Source organism: Penaeus vannamei, chromosome 16, assembly GCF_042767895.1.
Source record: "Penaeus vannamei isolate JL-2024 chromosome 16, ASM4276789v1, whole genome shotgun sequence".
Classification (NCBI taxonomy): domain Eukaryota; kingdom Metazoa; phylum Arthropoda; class Malacostraca; order Decapoda; family Penaeidae; genus Penaeus; species Penaeus vannamei.
Window position 1 is genome coordinate 10,709,794 of NC_091564.1, and position 10,000 is coordinate 10,719,793.

The 10,000-nt window shown below is 46.3% G+C and overlaps 1 protein-coding gene across 50 annotated transcripts in view; it reads left to right on the forward strand.

Moving 5' to 3' along the window:
• The window catches only part of shot (dystonin-like protein short stop), a 433,523-nt gene that overhangs the window by 313,609 nt on the left and 109,914 nt on the right, over positions 1-10,000 (forward strand). Inside the window, exon 1 of one of the 50 annotated variants that reach the window (XM_070131225.1) lies at positions 8,871-9,422. The exons of the other annotated variants lie outside the window; for them this stretch is intronic. Coding sequence (XP_069987326.1) covers positions 9,024-9,422 — 399 coding nt within the window. The 5' untranslated portion in view covers positions 8,871-9,023. Of the gene's footprint in view, positions 1-8,870; positions 9,423-10,000 lie in introns of those variants that run through there. 50 annotated transcript variants of the gene reach the window in all.

Here is a 10,000-nt window from a genome sequence, read left to right on the forward strand (position 1 = left end):
GGGATCCGTGTGTCGAAGGGAGGATTTTCCGTGAGAGGAAAGAGGTTGATTTCCTTCCAATATGGTCACGTGACGTTATTTTCTATTTGAGATCGTGATAGTGCTCAGGCAGGCAGGCAGGTAGACCAAAAGATGCCAAAAGAGGCAAATAGAGGAAGGAGGAAAGGAGAGGAAAAGAGAGAGCTGTACATAAAGTTTAAATCCATTAGAAAATTAAAACTAAGCAACGGTCAAATTGCTCATAAACATTCGAAATGATAATAAAAAGCAAGAAACGCCAATAATAAACAAGTAACAGTACTAAAAAGGGATGCAGTGAGTAATATCTTATTGCGAAAGATCCTTTTTACGAGGGGCGGGAGGTGAGAGGGAATAGGGTCTGTTACAGCTGGGATAGAAGGACCCGCGGGTCGTCTTGCCCAACCGCCGTCTTCCTCTCCGGCGCCTCTGTGACGTGGCGATCCCTTGACGTCATATGTGACGTCACTGATTTCGAAGAGTGACGTCATACATTTATGGGACGAGGATATACTTTTTATTTGCAGTAGTGCTACGATAATAGTAAAAATGATTATGATGATGATGATAATAATGATAGTAGTAGAAATTATGAAAATACTGTTAGCAGTAATAATGATAATGATAATAATAATAATAATAATAATGTGATAATAGTAATCGTAATACTGATAATAATGATATCAATTATAGTAATTACAATTAGTTATTATTATTGTTATTATTATTATTATTGTTGTTGATAGTATTATGATTATTTACTTTTACTATTACCATTACCTTAATACTGCTACAAGTGCATCGTTACATACATGCATGACGTCATTCTACAAGATCAAATGTCACGTATGATGCCATCGTTACATCGAAGTGGGGATGTTGAAGCCTTTGATGTGGAAAAAAACGAATGGGAAAGGATGCTGAAAGCGTGGCCATTGTTCTAGAACAGGTGGATGATTGATTAGTAAAAAATGTCACAAAATGTAGTGATGACGTCATGTTCGTAGGGATAGCGGGCCGACGTGAAAGTACAGGATGACGTCACAGTCGTAAAGGGCCGTGCGTAAGGAAGGATGCGATGGGAGATCTGTGAGTGAGCAGAAAGGAAGCCGGAAAGGACGAGAATGACAGAATGGTTCGAGAGGAGAGGAGAGAAGGGAAGAAAGTGGGAAATGCAAACATGACGTCATGGTTCGGGATGGACGGGGGAAGGAAGTTCCATTCTCGCTGCTCGCTTCTCTCGTGCGGCTTCGTTACTAGGCGGAGGGATTCGATTCATGTTAGAGATGGGGAAAGAAGGTAGAGAACGGGGAGAATGAGAGAAGAAAAGGGAGAAAACGGAGGCCAGGAAATGGTGAATGGGGAAGGGAGAGAGAAAGGGATAAGGAGGAGATTCTCGGGATTAGATTATTTTGCCAAGCCACGTAACAATACCCTGTTTCTCAGTTCAACGTAACGTATAGGGATCATCAGGGGCTGACGTCGTGGCTAATTAAATCGAGTGATCGTATATATTAGGCGGAGAGATTGGACAGATAATTATAATGATTTGAACGATAAGGGCAGCTTTCAGGCACAAGTGGATTATTACTTATAATTAGTATACAGTGATAACGTGATGCGAGGCGCCATTTTAACAGCCGTTGAAAGTGGTGATCAGTGATAATTTTCGCGTTAATATTATCATATGGCGAAGGGATTACTTTTTATTCTTAATTTTGCCAACACCATCGCCATCATCGCTGTAGGGAAATGCTCGTTGCTGTGATAATCATTGTTATTACTTTAAAAAGGTAATGATAGGGGGAGGCATGTTTATTCGCCCCTCGAGAGAGATTGATGATCCGATCCATTGACGTGTTGACGGGCGGAAAATGACCGTGTGTGTTCGAGGGCGTCAATCGCCGACGAGGCTGGCCAGGGCGTGGACGTGGCGCAGGGGCGTGGGCGGGAAGGAATGGTGGGGGGGGGAGGTAGTTGCGGCATGACCACGGCGACAAGGCGGTCGCTCCCGGCGCCTGCGATTACAAGGGGCGTGCGATTCGGGGAGAGGGGAGGTCCGTCGAAATTACAAGGGACGGCGAAGGACGAAGGTATAAAGTCGCCGTGCCATGACCTGGTGCGTGCGCGATGCCATGGATTCTCCCGGAGGTGGTCGTCGGGGCCCGGGACGCTTGGCAGTGCGGCGGCGATAGGGAATAGAGGGGAGGGAAGGTGGGGGCAGATGGGAAGGGGAAAGGGAAGAAAGAAGAGAGAATGGAATTGGAAAGGGAGGGTGTGGAATCGGAGAAGAGGAGAGGAAAGAAGAATGTTGAAAATGAATCAAGAATACTTATGGGAGAAGAATGAAGGAAAATTAACGGTAAGGAGAATGGGAAAAAGGAAAAAGTTGATATAGATTAGAGGAAGAAGGTAGACAAGGAAGAGGGAACAAAGTAGCCGTCGATAAATATCGTTTCTTTTTTTTCCCGCCACAGGAATTATCCGACAACTAGACATTAAATTGGGCAGACTTTTCCCGCTTTATTTTGCAAATGCGTAATTATTTTTCGACTACGAAATTAGAGCCAGCAAAAATGGGAGGCGCCGAGGACTAGCCTTGGATTCTTCATCTGTTGAATATCTCGGCACGGAATTCCACGTTTCTTATTTCCATTTTTTTACGAGAAGTGGAATAGGGAAGATACTAGAATTAGAAGAACAAATAGCTGACATGAAGGTGACGAAGGTGGCGAAGGAGAGCGTGGGACGGCGCCCCTAATGACGAGGCGAGCGAGAAGGGCCCAGGCAGGCGCGGGCGTAATCACGGTGCAATCCTCGCCCGACGAAGAACTGTGACAAATTTTACATATTAGGGGAGACGCGTGTGGGGGGGGAGGAGGGGTGAGGGTGACGGCGGGGGGGAGGAGGGGTTGCTCTTTCTTTCCCCGGTGTAATTACTGGCTTGCTCTTCATGGGGGAGGAGCGGGCGGGGGGGGGGGGGGAGGACTCTTTTCTGACTGTCATGGTCTCGCTGCCCCGGTAATGGAAATCAGAAATTCTCTAATTGTCATGAGGAGATTCGTTTCCTTGCGCTGCACTGGCCTTGAGACGGTATTTTCATATATTATCACACGCATTATATATGTATTATACATTTATATGTATTTATATATATTATATATATAGTTATGTATATCTATATATATTATATATATAATATGTATATTTAGACATATGTATATTATACATGTGTTATTTATATATATATATATATATATATATATATATATATATATATATATATATATATATATATATATGTATATATTTATATGTATATATATATATGTATATATATATATATGAATATATACATATATGTATATATATGCATATATAGGTATACATATGCATATATATGCATATATATACATATATACATATATATATATACACATATATACATATATGTATATATATGCATATATATGTATATATATGTGTATATATATGTATATATATATACATACATATATGCATATGTACATATATGTATATATATGCATATATATGTATATATGTGTGTGTGTATATATATATATATACATATATGCATATGTACATATATATACATATATGCATATGTACATATATATACATATATGCATATATACATATATATATATATATATACATATATATATACATATATGCATATATACATGTATATATACATATATATATATACATATATATATATACATATATGCATATGTACATATATATATACATATATATACATATATATATATATATATATGTATATATATATATGTATATATTGTATATATATACATATGTGTATATATATAATATATGTATATATATGTAAGTATGCGTGTATGTATAGTGTTTGTCAGAAAGAGATCAGGAGAGAAATGAATAAACAAAGACAGCGGAGAAACGGACAGCAGGATCGCCCGCTGCCCCTCGTCCCACGCGCAGGATCCCGCGAGGGTTTCCGCGCGCGGGGATTTAAACGCCCCCGTGTGAAGCGATCTGTCTGCCGCGCCGCCGCCTCCCTGCCGCCGCGACCCGCCCTTCCTCTGGCGTTTTTGCTGCCGCCCGCCTCGCCGCCCTCGCCGGAACGCTTAGCGGGCGATTCGCCGGTTCTTATCTACGCGTTTTTTTTTTTTTATTCGTTATTATATATTTATGTGATTTTTTGGTCGGCAATTATCCGTAATGTTTGACTGTTAATTTCTTTTGATGAATCGTTAATTATTAAATTGAATGTAGCAGGTGATGCTCATGTGATGCTGTCAGAAGGTGGAACGAAGGCGGCACCGATACCTTAGTGTGATATAGCATGTAATTGTTTTTATTTCTTCTTGCCAGCATAATCGTATTGCTTTGTTGATTAGACAATCAGTAGTAAGGATCTATTCCAATCGTTTAGAGTGCGTGAAAGCCCGGGCGGATGTGCTCCAGGGTTTTTCGTTCCATTTCAAGATTGCAATGAGGAAAAGAAGAGATCGAGGAGTGAAAGGGGGGTTGTGAAGTCGGGCGGTTCGTTGCCGTAGAGTTTTGTGGCTTTGCGGCATTTCCGTATTCGAACTGATTTCATGATATTCATTAGTGCTTAGACGTTAAACACTGGACTCGTATCTTTTTCTCTTATTTCATTGATTAATTTCAATACATATTTCCTTCTGAGAATAGTGTAGATTTCCAAAAGCGAAATTCAATATGTCTAAGGAAGGTGTATTGACTGAAAAATCCAAAACCAAAATTTATTTATTTGCGTTGCTTGCTGGAGTTACGTAATGTCGCGGGGCGAGTACCAGCCCATACCTGCCGTGGAAGTAGCGGCGGGCGTACTCCGGCCGGGGCGTGTGGGAAGCGCGTCCAGGTGGTGCGAAGTCTGGCCGCTCTGCTTACCTTTCGCCTTATATGGCTCCTCCGCCCACAGTCAACCCACGCCCACGCTGGCCCCGAAGGGCGTGGGTAGGCTGGCTCGGCCGCACTTTCTCTTATTCCGTCACCAGAAATAGATACGAGTTACTTTCCGCTGGCCGGCCGCCGCCCAGGCGAGGGAGATGTGCCTCGATCGAGAAGCCATTACGGGCGAGGTGGCGGGGGTCGCTCCCGTGAGTCCGCTGGGGTCACTGGGCACGGGTCATGAGGGCATCGGAAGGAATCATGCGAGAGGGCCATGCGGAACTCAGGGCACGAGAGGAGCCGGATTTCCACGCGGCCGTCTCGCCCACGGGCAGCGCTCGGCCCGAGAACGTTTTATGAACGGGGAATGGAGGGCGGAGTCCTTGCCTGCGCTCGCCGTGGCCATGGGATTGTTCGGGAGGTTGGGATACCCGCAGAGATACATCTTAGGGAGGAGCACATTTTTAGGAGAGACGTATATCCTTAAGAGAGGCATTTTCGATAGAGGTGCATCTTGAGGAATGATGTATTTTCTGGATATATTTATTTTTGTGGAATATTTCCCTGGGGAGATAGGTTTTCAGAGCCTTGTATGTATTATGTAAGGTTGTCAGGTCTTTAGGAAGTGGAAAGAGGAATGCGAATAATGGTGTCTTCGATTGCACACATTCTACCTTCTATTTTCTTTCCAAGACGGCCGATTGTCGGTTGTAATAATAAACCACATGGAGAAAATCGTTTTCAACTTTTTCCTAGTTAATGGCTTACTCATTATTGTTTCTGGAGACTTACAATTATTCTTCTTGCATAACGCCAGCCAAGAATGACTCGTCAGATATGCAATCAATTCTTTACCCCGCGTGATTATAACCCGAGGCATTCATGGGTGTTTTTCACACTCGCACCATTTCCTCTGAGGCGCTGTCAATGCTCGTCATCCGCCTCCCCCCCCCCTCCCCCCCGAGGCGAAGGAGGGCCCAGAAGGCGATGTTAATGCCCTGCGAGAAGCCGCGTACCCCGAGTGGTCTGCATTTCACCCCCGGGGGTAACGTCGACCCCAGGGAAGCCCGGTCGTTGCCGCCCCAAGATGCCCTTGGGCCACCCACTGTTCTGAGGAAGGGTGGGAGGGAGTAACGACTGGCAGTGACTTCTCTTTTGTTGGAGGTTTATCGGGAACTGACTTTCTGGACACTTACAGATCCCTTACAAAGTCATCCCTGATAACCTCCCAGTGTAGTCCTCGCGCTCCTTATAGGGCAAAGAAAGATGCATCCGAGAGCTCCAGCGCGCATTAATGACATCGGATGCAGCTGATATGCTTACTGGAAGACACCTCCGTTGTGTCCTCGAAGAATTATCGTCCTAGGTTCGTAACATTTCGTAGGACGACTGTCTTTTTGCACGAGTGTTTTATAAAAGCGCAACCTGAGACTACGAATGACAGGATATGAGGGCTTGCGATAGCAGGGGACTCCGCGACCTCGGGTTTTCTGAAAGGAACACAGATAACCAGGTAAAAGTTCTGCTTGGTAAAGTACCTGTCCACCTGTTTGTCTCGTCTTTGGCGGAAGGGTGGAGAGCAGGTGGGAAGTGAAGGGTAGTTATATGCAGTCCGCAGCGAGGGGGAAGCGACCCACCTGTACGATGTTTTGAATGTAATTATAGGTAATTAACCGCACGTGTTCGCATCGTAGTGCTTCTGGTTCTCGTTTGTCCACTTACTCGAATACGTCGCGTTACGTCAGAATGTAACTGGGCAGCTGTGGATGTCAAAGATGGTTAGGGATAATTCCCGTCTTTGGCTGAGGGAAAGGAGAACAGGGTGACGATAAAGAATGGAGAAAGGGTGACGATAGAGAATAGAGAAAAGGGTGACGATAATGAATGGGAAAAGGGGAGACGATAAGGGATGGAGAAAGGGGTGACGATAAAGATTGGGGAAAAGGGTGACGATAAAGAATGGAGGGAAGGGTGGCGATAAAGACTGGAGAAAAGCGTGACGATAAAGAATGGAGGAAAGGGTGACGATAAAGATTGGGGAAAAGTGTGACGATAAAGAATGGAGGAAAGGGTGACGATAAAGAATGGAGAAAGGAGTCAATAAAAAGGGAGAAAGGAGCTGCGACCTTGTTCGCAATCAGGGTGCATACAAATCTGTGTCGCGTTGGTTGGCTCGTAGATGTACACCAAAAGATAAGAATCTCGGATATGTTAATGCCAATGAGGGTGTACTTTCTCGATCTCCTTCTCGCATCTCTTTCCCATTTGCATCTAAACCAGTTTTCTTTTTATTGTGATTCCTTTTTTAGATCGAGTCCCAGTCTGACAAGCTCAAAGTCAAAAACGTAGCGGTAGAGATGTGCTTCGTGTACACATGATGTTATTTACAAGTCAAGTATGTAGGTTTTAGATACGTAGTAGAGTTTTGACTTTTAAGGACGCGGATTCCCTCTTGGGAGGTGCGTCAGCCGCCAAATCCGTGTGTCGTAACTCTTTATTACAATGAAAAGGTTAATGTAGGCTATGGAGGGAGGAGGCGTGTGCGTGTGCGTGTGCGTGGTATGGCGTGGCGTGGCGACAAGTGACACGTACCTCTTGAGTGGCTTTTGTGGGCGTCTTTGTGGGTGGCTTTAGTGGGTGGCTTTGTGGTATGGTGGTTATATAAGGTCATAGGGATGCGTGTCCTATTTTATCCGTGGCGTCATCACCATTTTCGAATCTGCTCTTAATGTCATGCCATCCTCCCCGTGGAGAAAGAAACGCCCGTGTTCTTGTGATGAGCAAGAATGTCAAGGTTTGCGGCGAACTTGTCCCTGCTGGAGATTAATGTTTGTGGTAATTCAAGATGGTTTAGGAGGCACGAGGCGGGGATTACTGCAGTACAACGCTATGCCACTTTTCAGGGGGTTGCCCGGTCGTGTAAAATATTCCCCTGGCATTACCGTGTCAAATGCGGCTCATTTTTGCGGGCGGGATTTTTTCTCTTTCTCTAATAACTTGTCCTTGGGGGAAGCATCATAATGTATACCCTGCATGCATACCCATGTCATCGCTGGGCGTGTGCATATTTCGCTGTCGCAGGCTATGATTAGGAAATCGTCCGAGGTTGCAATCCTAGCATAGGATTAAAAAGTATTTTTGCGGAGGTTGTTTTAGCTTTCTGGCCGTGGGAGGAGGGCGCGTGGGGGTTGGAGTGCTGCCCCCGCGCGACGTCGAGGTTCCTGCTGGGTGTAGGTGCACCTCCTCCTCCTCCTCCGCCTCCTCCGCTGGGGGAAGGCTGCACGCACCTGCGGGCATGGGCTGCAATTACCGTGGTTTTCCAGGGGTTTGGGTTGAGTTCGAGATGTAGGCGGACAATGTCTAGCGGAATGCTTGTACCCACCGGCGGGGAGCGAGCCATGCAGTGGTGTATGTGCTCCTGCAGGACCAGGGCTTACGTGGGAGGACGCAGTTGCCAAGTGGTTATTATGTGCCACTCCTCCTTTCAGTTTTGATTAGAAAAAATAGGTCTAGAAGTACGTTTTATTGTTGTTATGTGAGGGATAGAAGGCGCTTGGAGACAGCGTTTAGGTACTGAAGGCTGGTTTTAAATTCCTCTTGCCGGAGCGACATTTAAATTGAATAGAAAAAGACTGGTTGGTTACCGAGTCACCTGTCAGGTAAGAGGGAGGTGAGGTGCGGGGGAGGCTCGGGAGGGGGGTGCAGGTGAACTAGAGGACACATGGCCGGTTTTTCGGTATTTTTATTTTACTTTACAGAGTTAATTTCTTTTGAAACAGCTTGCATTAAGATGTTCTGCATTAATCAGTAGCTAAAGCAAAAGCCATTACGTCGCGATAACGCGTAAATAAAGGAGAGAAATAAAAATAGCCATGTATGAGTGAGAGTGGAGGTGGGCTTGGGGTGGAGGTGGTGTCGGGGCGGGGGCTCAGTGTGGCTGCCGCGGCCTCAACACCACCACCACAGCTCGCCGCGCTCCCCTCTGTGCCAAACCCCTTTCGTTCCTCTCCCTGTACACTGCCACTTGTGCTGTGATGCTGTGTTAGTGAGGACCATCAGTGATAGTGTGACGAGTGCCTACAATGTATAGATTTCAGCGTAGTAGTGGCCCCGGTGGCCGTCTCTTCCTGTCGGGGACACGACAGGGAGAAGACAACGACCGAATGTCAGTGCGATCAGGCTCTCTGGCTGCCAACGACCACGACGATGCAGACTTGCATCAGGTGCTGACCCACAGACGCCTCACGACGGAGACGACGGCAAGTGGGCAAGACAGCACTCGTGTGGAGCGTCGTGGCAAGATCAAGAGTGTAACGACCAGAGTGGTTAAGAAAACAACCACGGTGACCCGTGGCGACCAGCGCATGGTGGCCGAGGCCATCCTCAAGACATCCGACGCTCACGAGGAGGACATCAACAATGTCACACCGCAGTCGGGATGGTACTCGCGAAGCAACATCAAAAGGCCCAAGATGCAAGCGGTACGTTTCATTGAGGGCTTGCGGGAGGGCAGGCGGGTGCGTCCAGGCCCGATCGGGGCCGCCTGACACCCGACACCCGACGCCGACGTGTTCTGCCGCATTTCACGATCGTCAGCACACTCGCTCCCCTCCGAGCGAGACATGCCAAACCTGTTAGCTTCGACGTTCACATGAGCAATCGCTTTATTTCAATGTCAACGGCGCGCCATGATCGCGTCGGCGGGGAGGCAGCGAGGCGTGTTTGTCGGGAAGGGAAGTGTGCGTGTTGGCGGAAGTGTGGCCGAGTGGGTGGGTCATGTCTCCTGGGAACCTTCCTCACCCTACACCTGCTGTCGCGCTCTGCTCTGACTGCCCATCATTAAGCCTACTTGTATTGCTTCCATGTTTTTAACTGCCTGATACCTCATCCATCTTGTACCTCATAAAACCACCTGCTTGATGTTCTGTTTCTAGCGCTCTAGCTCTAGAGTCTGACGCGGATTCAAGAACAAACCATACAGTACTTTGCCGAGCACACATGCCACTGGAAGCTCAAGGAACGTGTCAGGATATCATGTCAGATTTTTACCGCTGCTTCC